We start from the raw sequence: 20286 nt of genomic DNA on the forward strand, positions 1-20286 counted from the left end.
TCTTTAGGTGCCCTGCTGCATAACACAAAATATTCCTTCTTGCACCAAGACCATGTAAAGCCCTTTTCCTCCCACGTGGGTGCCTCCGAGTTCCACAGGTGCTGAGCTCATGTGAGACCCAGCCAACAGCGAGGGCAGGCAGAGCTGATGAGTTCAAGAACCTGCACATACTTGCTCTGGTTTTGAGGGGGATTAAATCCATCAGAGTGTTGTTCTGTTCAGTTTGTATTTCTAGTCACTGTGCTATTACCACTCACACCAGGAGTGGGAAGAGGGACGGGTAGCCAAGAGGCAGTGGGAAAGAGCACGGACGAGCTTGGTGGCCAAACAGTGGAGAACTCCATCAATAGTTGCTTTTGCTTTCTTGGTTGATCTGGTTGATCTGTGCCCACAGGATGCCATATGACACGTGGCTGCCTTTCTCTAAACACTTGCCTATAATGTGCCACAGACCCAGTCACAAACCTGCCCCACACGCTGCTCCTTGCCTCACCACCACCTCGCAAACACAAAACACAAGTCGTGTTAATAAAATCTGCTTTTAATGTGGTCTGCCCTGAACATGTTAGACTTAAACATTTCAAACCTCTTTCTCAAGGCAACTAGTACCATGCTCATAGCCATCTTAGGACTTTCTTTCTCATGACTCCCCATCCTCTGTGGCATACGAGTTGTACTCCACTGTCATAGCTGAATTGCAATGAATTGCTGCAGTGAAATTCTTTGGATTAAAAAGTTTCTCTTCAGTGTCTTATTTGTTGATCTGAGATTGCCATCAAGTGGGGTTGACTAGGAATCCTTCGAAACCTGCTGGCCAACCATAAGGGAGCTTCAGTCTCTTGGTGGATTAAGGGACACAAAAGCATCTCTCTTGTCTGACATTATTTCCTTTTCTGCCTTTTCCGTGCCACTCCTATGTGCAAGGCCTGCATAATGAGGTCCTCATTATTTAGGATGTTGTATTCACCCAGCTGAACCAGACGGTCATACACCTTCTCAGTGTATTGGATTGAATATGTTGAATAAGGGGAACAGCGGCCGTAAAGATCAACTTTGCCATCTTCCATCTCCGACTCTGAGCGCTTCTGACCTAGGAGGAAGGGGAGACAAATCACTGCTGAGAGATGGGAATTACTCTGGTCATAAGCAAAGTCTCAACAGAGGAGGGAAAGGAGATGTCTCTCCACAGAGAGAGTTCATAATCTAAATTACTCTTGTAGGTTTTTTAAATTATTTTTTAAATTTTTTTTTAAACATTTTTTTTTTTCCAAACTAACAACTCAATCCCTGGCTTGGATGGATACCAGATGTTTCACACAATGAGGGGAAAAAACTGGTGATTATTCCTCTTACATGTGTCTACGCTGTAGTTGTGAGCTGTGCCTGTGGCTCACGTCAGTACAACAAAGTTACCTGCAAACTAAGTTGCTTGGGGATTGAAACAGGACAGCCATGACAACAAATCTGACTTGGTAAAACAACTAACTTCAAGCAACAGAGAGGTTTGATGTATAGAAATGAGCCAACAGTGAAGTTTAAGTGTTGGAGTATTAAATATACTCCCTTTAATTGGGAGTTGTTGTGGATGCCCCATCCCTGGAAGTGTTCAAGGCCAGGCTGGATGGGGCTTTGAGTGACAAGGTCCGGTGGAAGGTGTCCCTGCTCATGGCAGGGGGGTTGGAACTCGATGATCTTCAAGGTCCCTTCCAACCCAAACCATTCTATGATTCTATGGTTTAATAGGCTGGCTGTCATATATCAACTTTTTTTCGACATGCTTGATTACTTACCTGGTGCTTTGTATTTTTGGAAGGTGTCATTAATTAGTGGGAAAAATAGCAGTACTGGTGCTCCTGGAGTCTCAGCACCATCAAAGAGGTAACACTCCTTCAGGTTTTTCCTGTCTTCTTCACCCAAGTCCACTCTGGGAAAAGGGATTCCCTGCTCTGAGCAGTACTTGCAGGTCTGGTCCAGAGCCTGGATCAATGAACAGAACGGTACAAAGACTTAAAGAGGATTTCAGGGCTTAGGATTTCTTAGAGTCCAGTGACAAAGGGGGCATTCTCCAAGCCAGCGGTGTGAAAGCTCTGAAAACCCTATTGGAAAGCACTGCATCAGTGGAGAGGTTTTTGTTTTCCCTGTGTTATTACCACAAAACAGTTGTACTTTCAAGAAAACCAAGTGAGAATATGTACAGCCTATAAATGAAGTATCACGCTGCAGCATTAAGCTAAAAATGCTAGTGGTTAAAACTTTTAGCAGGAGCAATATAGAAAGCACCTAAGTGTTAAAAGCTTCCAGGTATGCAGCTATTGAAGAAGAAATAGAGACTGCTTCAATTCCTCTCACCTGTATTTGGGATCCTGCACTGTAATTTAAATGCAGGATGACATCCACCTTTCTCTCTGGTTTCAAAAGTGGCATGATGCTTGTATTGATGAAAAATCCTGTATCTACCAGAGACAGGAATTCCTCTGATTGTGTCAGCTGGTTGGGAAATGTGTCTAACACAGTATCTAAAAGGAAAGATATTTCTTGCATTAAGTGCAATAGTGCAAAAATGATTAGCCTGTTTTCCACTCTTACACCAAGACCACAGAGCCCTAACTGGTTACCATTTTTGGGAAAGGGGCATTCGCTGTAACCCTTCTCTTCTACCCTCCTAACTTCAGCCACATGCAGTTTTGGACCTGCAGTGGCAACATTCATGAAGGGGGTTTCTTGTGCCTCCCTGCCGAGTGTGTCTTCAAACAGAAAAAGGGAGGACCACCACCAGGACCTGGTGCCCTTGCCTTGGGAAGTGTGTGCCACCAGCTAACCATTGGCATGGAGCTCAACACCATGCCATGCTACATCCTGGTGTGCCTCAGCTGATTGATCTAATAGTGATTCTGCCCAACCATGGCCTCCAATCTTGGAGAATGGGTTTAATATCAACTCTGGGTTTTCGTTTTGTTCTGCTTGTTTATTCTCTCCCCAGGCACACAGGTCTTCTGTTACCTTTCCATCTGCAGAAGTGCTTGTTCTCCAGGTAGTCGTTATGCATCTGGAAACCCTTTAGGAAGTTGTGCTCCTGGGCAACGCAGAGGCGGTCGGTGAGAGCGCTGCGAAGGGCACTGCCAAGGGGGCCGGGAGGGGTGAAGAGGCGAGTCCTCAGCTCGTGCAGCTTCAGTGGTAGGAGGGGTTCCTCCTCTGCACAGGGAAAGGCTGTTAAATTCTACCTGCCTAGAGCAAGGTCATCCCCAAGATGTCAAAGTTAAGAGAGAAAAATCAGTGTTTTCTTTATTTAAAAGGCCTGGGATGAAAAGACTTGATGAGCACAAGTGACCAAATGAAAAAGAAAATAAAATGCTACTCTTACCAGCCAAATACCATTTCCTTACAGAGTTGAGAGGTGGATAAAAAACAAGACCCAGTATCAGGCAGCACTAAAAATGTGCACCAGACATACACACACTTGTGGAACAGACTGAATGCAAGCTTTGGAAAAGGATGACAGTTGTACTTATTTGCATAACAGTCGCTCCTACTTAATGTAGTCAAAATCTTTGGCTTTATTAATCATTTACAGATCCATCTTAGTATTCCTGAACATTTTACTCATCTGTCAACATTGGTGTTGAACCCTCAGTGAGCACATAGATCACAGGACTGGAGATTTTTAAATTATCCAATTACGCTTTGCAGTATGAGACTTTGAATCCAATTCCTTCTAGAAAGTCAATGTGGCCTTTGAAGAAACACTCCAAAAAATGCCAAATATATGGTGCACATCTCACATAGCAGATGGCATGTGATGGTTTATCTAAAATTAACTCTATCTAACAATAAATACACAGTAAGGAAGAAGTATAATAATTTACCTATATTGTCGATTTTGTCCCGGGTCCACCTGTGCCAAAAATCTTCTGAAGAATGCGACAAATTCCAGATATATAATACATTCAATGAAAATAAACTACTCCACATGCCTGTAAAATGAAAGAGCTTTCTAACTCAAACATTCACACATCATGAATTGCAAAACTGATATCATGAGATTAAATTTGTGAAGTTCATGCTTTTTTCAGTTTGTTTTAAATGGATGATATATCATTTTTATTTCGCTGATAATTTTTAAACCTTATTTTGGTATCTAGTTTCTGTTTTATGGTACTGAGGGCTGGATATATATTTTAATGAGTGGTGAGATTTTTGTGAATTAATATGATTTAAGGAGCTTGGGTTTTCAGAAAAAAAACCCCAAGTATCACAAGGCTTGTATAAAAGGAAATGATGAAAGTTTGCAATCTGAGAGATTTGATGGGGAACTATATTGATAAGGGTCTAACTACAATGTGATCTTACAGCCTCCGCATTTCACAGAATCATAGAATCATAGACTGGTTTAGGTTGGAAGGGACTTTAAAGATCATCTAGTTCCAACCCTCCTGCCATGGGAACAAGCCTGTTAAAACACCAAGGGATCGGTTTCGACTGTGCATTTTCGAGCCAGAGAAACAATTTCTCTGGTTATCCCTTAGGGCACAAGTTCTCAGTGGTTTTTTGTTCAGGAAGTGCAAATGTATGCCTGTTCAGCATAGACTTAGGCTAAAATAGTTCAGTGTCACCCTCACTCTAAGTGAAGTGGCCATTCAAAGACAAGTTGGCATCTCAAACCAGTCACGAGTTGCCAGCTTGTCACTCTGTCTGGAAAACATGTATCCATGTTCCACTTTGGTCAACAGCAAAAATGCTTCTGGATGTGACTGTGCTGTTTTCCCCCCAGGCTTGCCCAGGTGATGTGGAAACTGGAGACAGTGATATGTGGCCAAAGCAGACGCTCTGGAGCAGGGGGGACCTGGCATGATCGAACACACCCCGATGCCATAGAGAATCAGCATGGAGGCTCAAGTAAACTGTCTATAGGAAGCACACAAATTACTGACTACCTGTGAGACAGGCAAGAGGCTCTGGAGTTCACCCTTCTGGAGTAGTATCAGCAGAACCATGGATTCCCAGGGACCTGAATTTTGTTGTTGGACTGGAAGCGATACTATATTTTTATTCAAAACTAGCTTTAAAATTAAAATAATTATTTGTCTGTCACTTTGAATTTTCTTTTTTACAACCCACCGAATCCATTATAGTAAGTATTAATTCAGTGATTTATCTATTTATCCTCTCTCGTGAAATTGCCCTGTCAGTCACGCACCAGTGCTTTATTAGTGCTTAGTTTATATAGCTCACAATTAAAAAAAAAAAATCATTCAGATATTTTTAAGACAATAGCTTACCTTCTAAAAAGCAGATCCTGGATTCAGGGACCTTCTTCATCAACCGACCCATGAAGAACTCACTGCCAAAATCCTCAGTGCGAACAAAAGCTCCATATTTTTGCAATCCCACCTCATAGGGGGTGAACTCCACCCATTCTGTGGAAAGAAACACAGAGAAGAGAACTATGTTTTATAGCAGCTATCATGGTAATGAAAGGAGTTAAAAATAATTTCTGCAGCTTAATATTTCAGACCAATAGCAATGAGTTATAAGCATGAACGTGAAAAGTCTTTGGATTATTTTTGAGTCTGTCGCACAGGCAGTCCAACTTTTACCTGACCACAAGGACATTACACAAATACACATCATCTGAGGTTCTGGTCTTTAAATGAGAGGACTTTTTTTGGACTATCTAAAAAGACTGTCTCAGGATTTACCACCTTAAAGATAAAGACAAATGACTCTCACAAGTTTCATAATTACCTTTGAAATCCAGAGTGCTATAGTTGTTCTTGACATTGACTGCAGTATAGATAGGCAATGGGTTCTGACCACGATCAATGGCCCGTTGCTGATCAGAGAGTCTATGGTTGTCCTTCTGTGATTCCAGAAATACGGTTACACTGAGACAAAAACTAGCACAGGAGCATTTTCTCTGCATCTAAGCTTGTAGGGCAGAAAAACGCCCTCTAATGCTTCTAATGTATAACGAATGCTGGGCTTAAATTCTGAAATGTTCCATATTTTTCAAAATTCCTGTAAACATTTTGTTGCTGCGATATCTGCAGGCATCCAATATGATGCCAGATTATTTGATGAGCCATTAGGATGAAAACAGAACGAAATGATGAAGAACAGAAAGCAGTACTTTTGGTATAAACCAGCTTAACGTGTTATGCTGCAAGTTTATGTAAGACGTCTCACGTATTTCAAAAGTCTGCAGGTCCATTTTTCAATACCTCTCATGGACATTAAGGTAATGTCCGTAATTTTGTTATTTCTAAATAAAATACCTGCAGGATATGCCAAAAAAATCTTAAAATACAATATTTTTTCAAAATGTTAATCTTGAAGTTTTCTCAGAAAAACATATCCAAAATCTCACAAGCAAGAATGCTGATTTCCACCATGGTTGGATATCTATAAGGCTGCCACCACATATTTTGGAAGTGGCTGTGCACTTGCATACACACAGTCTTGTAACAAACTACTTTGCTCAAAACGAACAGGAAAATATCTTCTCCAGAAATAAATTTTCAGAAAATTGTAAGGCACTGTAAATGCTGCTTTATGACATACTGTACCCCATCATGCAACAAAGATTCCAGGACAAGCCCCCAGAGATCTATAAAAGATGTTTTGCGGCCCTCTCTTTTCCGTTGACACAGCTGCTTTTTGTAATACTTCAAATACTCCAAGGAAAGGGAATTTATTTTGCATTTTGTCATATGTTTTCGAGCCTCACTGATTTGATTGTCGAGATCCTTTTGTGACCAGTCAGCATCCCTGTATAAGTTTGACATGGTCCTAGGAAGAGGAAATATATATTGAAGAGATAAAAACCACACCAAGGTTTGAAGTAGGCAATGGCTAAATTTTACATTTCTGTTTTAAGTTCTTGATTTGAAATTAAGTAAACATTTCCTGTTTTCAGTTCCCCAAGAAACTATCATGTTCCCTTTGAAGTCACAGTCATTGTCCCTGTCAAAATGGCTTGAGCAATCTGTTTTCATGCTGTTGCAAATTATGTGACCTTCCCCCAAGAAAAGGCTTCAGTCTGCCAATTTTGGAAGAAGACCAAAAACGTAGGACTACTGAGAAGGTATTATAGGCAGACTACTGCATGTCATCCCCAGCCTATTTCATTGCATCAGCGTCATCAGGAATAGTCCAGCCAAGAGCTTCCCAGTCCTACTTACCATGTAGTACCAGACAAGCCAGTCAGGTACGTGGCACAGTCCAAGACATTGAGTTTCTTGAGCCCTCGCAGACTGCCGTACAGCGCGGTCAAAGATCTCATCCCTCCTCCTGTGGTCATGATGGCCACCACTGGGGTCTGTGCAACACATGAACAGAAAGAGCTGGCATCAAGCAGAGGACTGCAGCTGACTGTGCCTCTCAGCCAAGACTGCACAAAGCCTGACATCACCACACATGCCCGGACACCCACTTCTTTCTACTGAAACATAAGCTACCATTTATTTCATAAAGGAGAACAGGAATAAAAGTGATAAAAATTTTTGCTCGGGTAATTGACACTTGTTTCCAATGTGTTCAATATAGAAGTTTGGTAAAAGGCAAATGAAAAATTCATTAATTCAAACCAAAATAGACAGTATGAGAGAAAAATTCAGTTCAAAGGCAGGAATTAAAAAGAAATCTCACAGGTTAAGAGAGGAGGAAGGATTATCAACAGGGATAACAATGATAGGGTAAAGACTGTGGAAGAAGAAATTTCTATATAAGGAATATCTAGCCTGGCTTGCAATGAAAGTGTAGCAGGAGAACAGTTAAACTCAGGGTAGCAGCTGCAAACTCAGGATAGCAACTGCAAAGGCCACAAATGGCAGGATGAGATTAGAGGTATGGAGCAGTATTGGAAGTGTAAATAAGTTTAAAGATGAGGAAAGACCAGAAAAAAAAATAAAAGGGAAGAAAAAGAGGTCACATTAAGCTGTTATGCCCCCACTGTTAAGAATTCATTAGATGTTTTGAATATTTGCTCTACAGACCTCATGGTCCAGCAGATCCTGTTCCAGCTGCAGGACCTTCTTCAGAGCAGGAGCAACATAATTCTTCCTTTTGCATAGAAAGTCTTGCTCCTGCACGCAGAGGTCAAACCCTAAACGCACATCAAGGTGGTCTGGGCTGGAGAAGAGATCAGGAAAAAAGAATGTTCTGTTCTAGTATTGATAGACAAGCTCAGAGTTTCCAATACAAGGAAATCAACCGGATCCACAAAGATCTGCGTTTACAGGAGGAGCCTTTCCTACACTCCCAAGCAGATATACAGTGTTGTATGAAGGAAGATGGAAAGAGGGACCGCTAAATTTCTAAGCAGCTATCAAAAGAAAGACATTCCTGCAGATAATTTTTGAGACAGCTGTTGTCTGGATTCTCTCATACTTTAGTCGGCACTGAGAGCTGTAGGAAAAACTTCTCGCATTTGTCTTGAAGTAGGCAGCAAAGTTTACCTACTTCATGACCAACAGTACAGGTGATCAGCTTGCACTCTTACACAGAGATAAAGAAAAAGTTAAAGACTGTGCTGAGCATAATTGGTTTGTAGTATTGTTTCTTCTATTTTACGCATCTTTTCCATTATTCATGTCTCAGTATGGGTTATCTACACGTATTGTTAATTTTATGGAAAGTGTTTGCTTTCACTTCATGTGAATTCCACACCACTTGGTCACACGTCCTATTGTGAGTGCCTCCTCCCCAGTAAAGAGCAAAGGGTAAGATGAGCTCAGCTGAGGATGAGTTAGCCCCCAAGAGTGGCCAAGTCTCTTACCAGTCTTCTGCCTTCGCATATAAATCAAATCCTTTATCCTGGAAAACAAGAATGCAAACAGTGTAAGCGCGACAACCTGCTTTAGCACTTCTCCCCTGCAGCCCCAGGAGGAATTTTAGCTTGTGCGGTCCTAGCAATGCAGGCACAAATTGGGAGCTATGTATATTCCAGCAGCGTATGTGAATTGACCGCAGTGGTTTATTGTAATAGAAGTTGGTCGGTAATTCCCAATGTTTTCTAGTGAATGGAACATCTGAGGATAGGTGCTGTTTATAGACGAGAGCGACGATAATATATACTTTACCCATCCCTACTAACATTACCTCTCTTGGGCAGCCAGTCAGGCTGCAGCCATGCTACTACTCTACACAGCAGCATTTTCTCCTCCCTTTCCATGGCTTATACCTCACAACGGGTGTGATCCTTTCATTCTATATGGATTTTTTTTAACCATGAATCTAAAAGTGCTTTGCAAAGCATGGTCAGCTTCAACAAGAGACTGGCACTACCTCAGTTCAGGTGCCCCACTGACATGTAAGAAGAAAAGCAGAGCCTCAAAATTTAGAATGAAGTAAGATGAGGATGGAGTAACAAGGATCCCCTGTATTCCCACTCACCTCTGCTAAGATTGTCTTTTTTCCACTTGGAAAGGAATGAAGTTCCACGTTTGGAGAGCCTGTATCAAACACATGGGAGCGCTGAAAAGATACAAATATATCCAAGTTTATATTATAAGGAACATTATTCTCTTTCCACAGTGCAAATTATGTTACTATTTATGATGCATGTTACTCCACATGCCAATATTATGTTTTATAAAGTCCGGTTATAACATACAAAGGAAGGAGGTCGTTTCTTCCCTGGTAGCGTAACATCCAGCGTTGGCTGCTTGTATCTGGCATAGTGGAATTTGGCAGGAGAGGAGGAGCTGAAGGCCAGATCAGATCCCAACATAATGTCTTGGGTGCCCTCATAAGAGCCTTGTACTTTGAAGGAGAATTCTTTCTCTACGGAAGTGACACAAAAGCAGACACAGAGTAGTTTTCTCATCAACATTGGAAACAGAGACTACCACAAGGCTGTTCTCATGTTTCAGATTTGTTGGGGTTTTTTTTCTCTCTTACACTAAGCCAACTGCCTTCGTAATATTAACACATCATGATTTAAAAATAGTTGATGCAGAAATAACCTTACTTGATACAGATTTCTTCTCCTTTTTCTTCTTCTTCTTCTTCTCAACCACCTGGACTTCCAAGCAGCAGATTTTGCGAGACTGTAAAAGACATGAATAATAAAATACTTCATGGCAGGGAATTTTCAGTCTGAGATTCTGATTCCTACTCTAAGCTCCTACTGATGATGATAGAAATGCTATACAGGCAGTGCACTTTGTCTCAAGGAAAACATTTTCTCTCAACCATGACCTTGATTTCAGATGCTGGCGAGAACAGGAGGAGTTTCTGATAAACTGGATGCAGCCAGGGCAAGGCTGTGGGTGCAGTATGGATGAACAAGGCTTGCAGAAGGGAGAAGGTAAGGGCAAAATGAAAACCAGCACCCCCAGGATCCCAACAGAGATGCAGAGGACTGATTAAAACAAAAATAATGAGGAAACAAAACTAATAAATGAGCAAATGGTATGCTCAGAAAGTTCCTCTGTAAAAAGGGCAGTTATGACTGCAGGAAATGACATGTGTTTGGGACAGGACAAACCCTGTCATTTTGGCAATACAGGAATTCGTGAGGATTGATGTCCAAGGGAGAGTTCACTGCTGCACCGATGCCTTAGACCTAGCCCACTTCCATGTGTTGCCTTTGCAACACCAGAGGGTTGCTAGCATGGGGAATCTCCTGCTGTTCCAGCCCCAGCCTCTCCACAGGAGCCATCCACAAGGATGTGTCGTGAGGCAGGTGATGAAGCGGGAAATCACTGTGTTTCAGTCAAAGGGTATGACGGCGTGATGACTGTGAGTCGAGTGAAACAAGTGTGGCAACAGGACAAGAAAGATGACAAAACATGACACTCACCACTAGTACTCCATTAGTAATGATGGTTTCAGGAAGGCCTGAACTAGGAAATAGAAAGAAAAATACATTCTTAACAACTCAGTCTAATTACGGTGTAATTAATGACCCACACCCTTCTCCTGATTTTCCTCTTGCTTATTTTTGGCTGTGTATTGGATTTGAAAGAAAGGTCCCAGGAGACTTGTGGTACAAGTTTCCTCTCCCACTCTACTTTTTCAAGGCACAATTGTCATCCTACCGGCTTGTCCAGTCCTGGAGCTCAGCAAAAAAAGAAGGTACTGTGGGGCCAAACTGTGTAGTGATTTTATGCTGAGCCCCAAGATGAGTCTGCAGATGGTTTCAAGGAATCCAGTTCTTTAAAAATTGCAGTTTGTCAGAGGATGGGACAGAAAGGGCTCTCAATCAAAAACTCAGTGTGTTATTTCATGTTGTGCTTTGAAGGGAGGCAAGCCCCCCTGCTGACCTCAAAGACAAACACGTAACAGAACAACAGTCCCAGTATTCTGTTCTTATATAGTATTTATTACACTAGGCAAAGAAAAGGTTTTAAGGTGTTCTCCCTGTCTGCTGGGAGGTCATCCTGGCACGGACCAATTCATCACAGAGCTCATAGCACAGGTTCCTCAGGAAACCATGTTCATCAGCAGCATTGTCAAGAAATGATGCACTCTGGACAATTATAATAGATCATTTCGTGGCTCTAAATTGCTGTTTCTTTTTGCTGCATGCTATGTTGCATTTCATGTTTACTCACATATTATCCAATGCAAATCCCACCTCAAGCTCCTCTTGTCTCTGGAAAATAAAGAAAGGAAAAATGTCTTTGGCACTCGTCTACTGGCAGTTCTCATAATGCAAGTTCTCACGCTTGCAATATAGGTATGCTTGCAAAGAGAAAGAGGGTCTGTTGAGGGGAGCAGCCAAAGCCTTCTGATGTGAGAAGGGGAATTGGTGATAAACAAAGCAGCTGTGGAAGAGGACAACTGCTTTGCTTGGCAAAGTGTTAAGGATTCTGGGGCAGAGGTACCTCTGACATTAAGGCCTGATCTGTGGGGTAGTGGAGAAGAGTATAATCCCCAGGTGGAAGAAAGCACAGGAGAGGGGAAAACGAAGGTAGGGACAGAAGGGATGATGCTGATCATGCTGTAGATTACTTAGTTGCTCAAATTACCTATTGCATTAAAGACAGCAAAAAGTTATTTATATAGGACACAAAAAATTACAAAGACCTGAAGAGTATGAGCTCTAACTACTGTAGGTGTGCAAATGCAGTAATGAAAGGCTTGGATACGGCACCTGTAACCACTCAGTAATGAGCCAGGTTGCAACTAGCCAAATGTTTCTATTCCACCAAGGGCTAGTGGAAGTCCACGCACTGCTCTTCTGGTATTTTGAAGAGAAAGAAATGGTCAAATAAGGCATTTAAAGACAATGAACTGCAGAGTGGAGTTTGTGTGTGTGTAGATAAGGTAATTAATCAACTGAATGGTGCATGACAGACACACAAGAGACTGGGAGGGAACTGGAAAAGGAGAGGGATGGACAGAACATACCAGGAGGTAGAATGTGTGATTTTGAGAGCATTGGACATTCAAAATAGGAATATTTCTTGTTGCCAAGCTGAGTGGCATGACTTAGCTTATTTAAACACCTATGTCACAGTCCATAATTAGCAACTAGTCTGGTTTGACACTTGGTTCTGATCATAAAGTTATTACTTCCTAATTACTAGGTTAAGTAACAAGTTATGACAAAAACCATCACGTACTGGTGTGGACACACTTCTTGGTCCTCAATGGGGGCAGGCTCAGCAAAGGGACAATTTTGCAAAGACACCTGAAGTTTGTGAGCGTCTGTGGCCAACACTAAACCCTTCAGTGTGCCTACAGACCCAGGCATGAAGAGGCTTTCCCATGTGAAAAACAACTCCCTTTTATGTGGCTGGGCAGTCATACAAAAGAAGGAAAAGAAGACAGATTTTGCGAATAATATTTTAAACAGAAAAGCAGACAAACATGTTCCTGCCAATCTACTCTATTTCTTATTTCAAACCTCACCTGTGAATCGCACTTGAAGTGCATGAAGACTTGGTCTCCCAGGGAAAGTCTGGCTATATCAAAGTACACCGTGAAGAGGTGGTCATCTTGAGTAACCACGTCCTTATCATAGAGCGCCAGTTCCAGTACATTCTGGGAAGGGAAGGACTTTAGAAACGTGTCAGGTTTCTTTCAAAGCAGGAGATCCTGGGGAGATCTCTTTTAGTCAGCTTTTGTGAGGAATGAACTCCTCACAAAAGCCGACTAAAAAAGCTGTCCCAAGAAAGTCAAGTTTACTGTCCCCAGAAAGTAAAGAAAGGAGGAAGAAGGGAATGAGGTGGAGGGGAAATTAATTCCGTGTAGGCGTCTGCCTATGAGGAGGAATGAGGGGATTTCAGAGGCATCTCAAAGGTCATATTCTACCTGTGACTGAGAGAGATACTTGTCTTTCATGGCATGGAAAAACATCATAAGGATGTGTGCTATTCTCATCCTTCCTTGCCTCTTGAGAAAATTACTTATGTCCCCTTTGCAAAAGAATAGAACCTGGCAGTTGCTCCCTAGGTCACGGTTAACAGGGAAGTCCCAGCTCAGTACCTTGACCTGGCTCTGGATCCTGAAGTAGAAGGTTTCATTCCAAACTGGATCTTTGCAGTTCTTGATGGTTTTAGTCTGAAATTTGTCAGTTGAAGCAGTTGGCAGCCATAGGCTCACATAGCAATCAGTCTGGCTTACTGTGTGGTAAAAAACACAAACATCTCTAACCTGAAGATTTGCTCTAAAAGAAAGAATGAACTGAACAACATGAAGCTTTGCTTTCAAAGAGAGAGACTATGATACATGATGACATACTTGCCTAAAATAAACATTACAATTTAGGTAATAGGAATGGAGAAAATAGAAGAGGGACATGATTATTCTCTGAGTAAATATAATTAGAGATATAATACATGCATCAAAAACAAAGGGGTTTCTCCTCCTTCTGTTTCATCAAGTGATCAGTTTAGCCCAGAATAAAATAATTCAGGACAAACAGCACCATATATCTGCAAGGGTTAAGGAAACAAAGTAATAGCTTCTATTTTAGCCAGACAAAACATTTAAAAGAAAAACACCCAAAACACAGGAAAAAATGTTTCTTGATTTCTGCATAAGTAAAGCTATAATCTTCTATTATATTTCAGTTGCAGGCCACCAGAAGTGAATCTACAAAATGTAACAACACCTAACAGGTTGGTTAGCTTTTACACAGGCAATCAGCATATCTAATTTGGATTACTTAGCCTTGAGAAAGCTTTAAGCACAAGCTAAATTTGAGATAAGGCTACTTCGTTTTCAGTATTTGCTGCATTACCCCAACCAGTTTGTGTCCTTTGTTACATGGATATACTCCAGAGGAAAACACAGGAGATCTTTCCTCATTTCTTGCTTTCAACAGACTGCAGAGCTTTCCTTCCTCCCTTTGAGGATGCAGAGAAATATGTGCAATAGGTACAACCTTATAGAGTCACCTCTGCACAGAACAGGGCTGACGCAAAGAAGAGCAGCACACCATGTTCTTTCTGAGACCAGTATGCCAGTGAGGGGACTTTCTCCATCCACGGAAGAAATCTAGAAAGCACTTTTTCTTGGAGCAGGACTAGCTAGTACCCCATGAAGGTTAAGGGGACCATACAGAACACTGCAGGTACTTACAGACATCTGCCTGGTGGATATTCCTGGCTCTTATCACTCTTACAGTCAGTAAGTAACACAGAGATGATTCTATCTGCAGGGAAAAAAAACCCAACATACAAAAGATAGGAACAAATGCTAAAGGTGGATAGTATATTTAGAAGACAGAAATGATCAGGAGAGAGAAATACCCAAACCATGAACAACTACATGACTGCGAAACGGCCAATACTTTTATTTTCCTACTAATATCTAAATCAAGTACTAGACTGCAAGGCTTCTCTACTCTTATAGCATGATATCTGGATTTGTATTACTATAATATAATAATATTATGATAATTTCTAGTGAAAACCCACCTGCATAAAGCAGTAAGATTCAGACTTAGCTTGGGAGAGGATTTAGTTGTTAAAATTCCAAGGTAGAAAATGAAAATCCGCCTTAGGTTTTTTACAAGTTATAAAACTACCATTGTGAGAATCACCTCCCATCCTGTTATTACACATGTTCAGCCTCCTGGGCCATGGCCTATGATCTTCTTATGTTCCTGCTCTTTTCAATGTACAGCGCTCCCCAGAGTTAAATGTTGATCTCTGATGCCCACACTGCTTCTAGTGTCACAGGAAGAGATGTTTGCTTTGCATTTCCATCATGCTACTCATTATACATGTGTTTTCATTTATGGTGACATAACTGCCCCTCTTCAGCTGAGCTCAACTCTGGCTTTTTCTTGTAAGTTTTTCTCATGAGAAGTTTTTTTCTAGTTTTGAACCATGTAAACTCTTCATGTCTGGAACTTCTTTGCACTTTTTTGCATAAGTGCAAGAAACCTGTTTGATATTCCCTTAGGCTTCACTCTTTCTTATTAGCCCATGTCTCCCACATTAAGGCCTGATGCTTGACTTCTTGGTCTCTCATATTGCAGTTCTGGTTTCATGTTGGAGCCCAAATGCTATTTTCATCCTTTTGTATCCCTTCTTTTACCATAAAACAAACAAATAAATACCATTAATTTCCATTTCCAACTAACTTTTTACTTCTGGAGTAATTTCTAGGGGGAAATGACACAGTATGTTGGAACAGAAATCAGCAGGAAAATTTTGTTACAAAAGTTCTAAAATACAGGAGTCATTTAGTGCAACTACGGGGCCACAGACAAGTAATGATACCACCTCCTGACTCCACCTATACTGTAAAATGACTATAAAAGGACCAGTCCTGAAATGGCATTAGCGTAACACTCACCTCATTAGTCCCACTGAGAAGGAGACATAACACAAGGACTGCAGGAAAGGAGAGCAGTCCTTTTGCTCTAGTTGGCCTGTCCGAGCAAAACAATTTGGTATTTATCTGCTGTGTTAATAATGTGCTGTGCAAATAGTGTGCTGTGCTTACTGTCTGTAAAAAGTGAAGTGCATCAGTACTTACAGGCTCAATGGAATATATATCCATGTGGTGTCTCTCATAATGTTAAACCTGAGCGTATTAATGCACGCAACTGGGGCTAATGAATATATGTTGTCCAGACTGGGGGCAGTCAGCAAGTTGGCTAATGAAGAACCAGGTAAGAGTGCTTTGAGGCAACCAAAGCACCTCATCCTAGGAAAAGGCACCAAGGACATTCCTGCTGTTCGGCTGCACAACAGGTGACTGCGTGCACAAATCAAGGATGTCAAACCACTGCTAGGAGTCCAAAGAGTAGCTGTGGATAAAACCATCAAAGACACTTGTATTCATGTCTAAAACCTAACTCCTAAGGCACAGAAATGAAGCGGGTACAGGTGGAAAGTAGTCAGTAATTACAGAGCCGGTGGCTGGTGCTGCCAGTGGCTGGCTTTGGAGAAGGCACTTTCCTGGAAGGGCTCAACTCAGTTTCATGGATAGGGTCCCCTGGAGCCAGTGTCCTGGCCTGTGGCGATCCCAAAGCATCAAGGAGGGAGTTCAGATTGGACAAAGTACTCAGGTCTGTAACTATGCCCAGTCATAACCAGGGAGTCTTGGCTTAGACATCACAGAGGTATAAATAACAAATGGACAAAATCCCGTCGGTGGTGTGAATTTTGCCTGTAAAAGCTTGGGAGGTTTGGTTTGTTCTTCTGAACCTGCCATGATCCTTGCAGTGTAGAGAGTTCCATTTTAGGGCATATTTTCTCATCTTTGGGTTTTCCATTCAACTAATCAACGGAAAGGGTTGACTATTCCTTAAACCATTAGCACAACATCTGTTGCTCAGCAATTTAGCTCGAAACAGAACAAGGGCCAGTTCCTAATTATTAATAAATGGCCTCAAACTAGAGAGAACGAAGTCAAAAAAATATTTTTTCATCAAATCTGGTCCTCTCATTTCCTAGAGGAGAGATTTCATATAACATGCCCGCAGTCTCCTGGAAAACTATTAGTTTATTGTAAAGGCCAGAAGAGGGATTAATCTAGGAAATTGGGTGTTGAAAATCCACTTCAAGATTGTTCCATACTCCTTGTGGGAGTAAGTGGCACAACTTGACACCTATTGCTACCAGCACTGGCAGTAAATTTGCCCTTGCGCTTTAGCAAGATGTATGTAGCAGAAAGCTGATTCAAACCTATACTTTTAAAGCTATTGATCTTATTAAAACAGGGTTCGTTTCCCTTGTGCCAAGGATAGAAAACAGCACTAGGACTTTAACATGAAGCAAGACTGCATAAGTGAAGCGATCAAAATGATAAGTGGTATGGTGTCTCACAGAGGGAGCTGGATGGGTTATGGTAGCTAATTAAGCTGTTTGGCAGACGCTGAACCCTATCTGTTCTCACCCAGGCTCCACCCAGCAGGAAAATCTCTTAAAGTTTTCTTTTGAAATTCTCCTTTGCGGTACCTTTGTAACCGGAGTCCGCGATTCCCTGTCAGGATTCAGCCGCATAATTGCTTCTTCTAGCCGTCCGGTTGGAGTGATCAGCTCCTGCAACAAGAATGGCCAACGTTAGCCCTGGACAAATCATCTTGTCTCTTAAAAGCGATCCTCATGGGGAGTGGAGAACTGCAGAACAGCAGCGAAGGGGAGCCCATGGTCAGTGCTGGCCGTAGAGATCCATCAGGTAGAGTGTCCTGTGTCCTGCCGTGGCCAGTGCCCCTGCCTGTGCCATGCTTGCCCCAGCAAGCCTGAGCAGAGGCGTAGTAGCCAGGTAAGGTCCACCCTTTGCATGACACATGGGGAGGGAAGGCAGGTCCTGGCCCTGGCTGTTAAAGGCACAGCAAACCTGTCTCCCGTAAACACACCCTGTCGTTAATCTTTCACCTTGAAGCACATCTCTATGCTATTCAATGCTTATTCTAAGGTTGCATATGTCACCTCTCTAAAACAAAGAAAAACCCCAAATATGCAAAATGCTCCCTTTGTAGATAAACTCATACTCCCCAAGTAGTTTTCGTTTCTTTCCTATGGCTTGTTACCTTTTTTAAATTTTGATAATAAATTTTTGAAGTTTTCGACAATAATTTTTTTTTTCAAGTTTTTGATAATAAGTTTTCTTCTTCCTGTGCAGAGTCATTCTTAGTCGATGGTAGGTCAAGAAAGTAGTACCATCTTTGAGCTACGTGCAGCATAACCAGCTGAGATCCCAGATGCCTTGCTTTGCTCTGCACCCTTCTTACCTGAGACAAAACGCCATCTTGCTCCATTGTGGTCACTGTTGCGTACGCGTCCAATGTTATCTGTGGCAACGCAATTTCACATCTCCCAGCTGCCAGAGACACCACCAGTTTAAACGTCTCATATGCAGGTGAGCAACTATTTTATAAACTGACTCAGAGCCCCACCTCTACCTGATTTCTTAAACCCAGCTATTCCCCTCCCATTTTCTTATACTAGGAAACTGAACCCTGTGGTCGAATAAGTAGCAAAAAAATAGCTTTGCCTGCAGAGTAGGTAGAAGTATGCTGAAGTATGCTGTTTGAGTCACTGCCCAATACTGGCCAATGGCAGGTTTATGACTAATGGTGAGAGAAGGATGCCCTTTTATCTGAACACCGAACTTTCCACTTACTAAGACCTCAAAGCCTACAGAAATACATACTCTGCAATAAGATGTAGCAAAGGTACATTAAGCGGACTTAGGTTATCTGTGACAGTAAGCAGGTAGGATACAACAGCTAATTTTAAAAAAAGAGGGACAACACTATTGCTCTCAGACTAACTAAATTGACTCTTGCAAAAACCAGTTTAAGGGTTTCTGTACTACATGTCTGTCCAGAGCAGACACAATAATATGGTGGTTTGCATCTACTCATTCTTGGTCCACCAGGGCTAAGTATCTCCTCAAGTCATTGTGTTCTTCTCCCCTTCTTTCCTATGGTTTGTTATTATTATTTTTGTTTAGAAGAAGAGTCCTGAAGCAATGACTTTCCTTAGCTAAGCTCCACACCCTCTGAATACTTTTGCACCACTTTAATGGCTCAGACTGTCTGTAATCTAGCTGCATTTAAGTGCCCGTGTCTGACCCAATGAACCCTGCCAGCCAGAGGCAAAAGTCGGCACCAGCCATACACTGCCCTCTGCACTGTCCTCGTCATACCTGCAAAGCCACCGTCGCGGCAGGACACCTGCCCCTGCCCCTGAGAACACCCCGCTGATGGTACTCCTGTGCCATCAAAACCAGCACGGCTCCCAACTTGCTGGAACAGGATTAAGAAGGGCTGTCAAACATTGTTGTATCTTCAGCAGGTCATAACAGATCAAAACCGCTGAGGAAAAGGAATCCTTTGGCTTCCCTGCTCACCCGATATATTCTCTATGAGCAAGAAGTGACCCGTTCCCGAGCATTCCTTGAGCTTACTGGTTAAATATTGTTACCAGCCAGCACAGTTCCCCTCTGTACATTCCCACGCAAAATAATATCAACAGTCATCACGGTCAACTTGGTGGAATAAATTTTTGCTATAGGCTATGTTATTTCACAACCCTTCAAAGGGTTGTGTCTACATACATGGCATGTTTCCTCCATGTGCCAGCTGCAATTATGTAGCTTGATGAAATGCATTTTTCATTAGGTCACAGAAAACCCTCGGCAACACTGGCATCTTTCAGCCATAGTTAAAGGCAGTTCTTTATTACGACACCTCATTGGAGGGTTAAGCCATAAACTAGACTGTCCACCAGGACCAGGGCTCTAAGACTGTCACTCCCACAGTGCTGGTTGCCAAAAAGCTCCTTTTTTTTTTTCACGAATAACATTTGCAACCCACATCAGAGACAGCCCTTTCAGGAGGGAGGGATTGTGGCTCACTTGTACCCCTGCAATCCATCTCTGAGGCATTCCTTTATCCATGATGCTTACAGCAAATATTTTCTATGCTCTTATGCTCTTTGCAGAGATAACAACAGTTTTGTTTTCCTGGAACAAGGAACACACTGTGATTTTGGAGTATATTACTGAAACGTCTGAAAATGTGGAGCAAGGCAGATAACTCTCATTTTGCAAACAAGCCTTTATTGTCCGGTATTGTATACATGAAATATTTGCATGGAAATAACATTTCTTCGAAGCTGGAGGTGGCATGAATTTATGGCCAAAAACTATCTTCATTTTTTCACACCAGGGATTTCAGGTTCAAATGTAGACAATTCCCAGGGTGATATGCAGACCACATAGCACCATATTTCTGATTATGACTAGTGAAACTACCATAGAACAAAAAAGCCCAGCAAAAGTGCATATTTGTTTAAAACCTAAAGAGTTTTAAATAGTAATCTTTATGCTCTGATCTTTAGGCTTGCAACATTAGGCTACAGTTGCACA

The 20286-nt window shown here is 41.9% G+C and overlaps 1 protein-coding gene across 1 annotated transcript; it reads right to left on the bottom strand.

Annotated features, from left to right (window-relative positions):
• Positions 1-881: 881 nt before the first annotated feature.
• Positions 882-19815, bottom strand: LOC141465442 (cytosolic phospholipase A2 epsilon-like). The gene is made up of 23 exons (XM_074148850.1): positions 19774-19815; positions 19063-19162; positions 18143-18231; positions 17367-17450; positions 14533-14605; positions 13435-13571; positions 12859-12990; positions 11556-11596; positions 10802-10844; positions 9968-10046; positions 9611-9780; positions 9391-9471; positions 8774-8811; positions 7992-8127; positions 7179-7315; positions 6564-6786; positions 5743-5857; positions 5277-5414; positions 3864-3971; positions 3001-3192; positions 2350-2516; positions 1791-1977; positions 882-1090 (listed from the first exon to the last, which is right to left on the bottom strand). Exons 1-23 carry the CDS (start codon positions 19813-19815, stop codon positions 882-884), a joined length of 2721 nt encoding a protein of 906 aa, XP_074004951.1.
• Positions 19816-20286: the final 471 nt, after the last annotated feature.

The sequence above is a fragment of the Numenius arquata genome, chromosome 6 (genome assembly GCF_964106895.1).
Source record: "Numenius arquata chromosome 6, bNumArq3.hap1.1, whole genome shotgun sequence".
Taxonomy (NCBI): Eukaryota; Metazoa; Chordata; class Aves; order Charadriiformes; family Scolopacidae; genus Numenius; species Numenius arquata.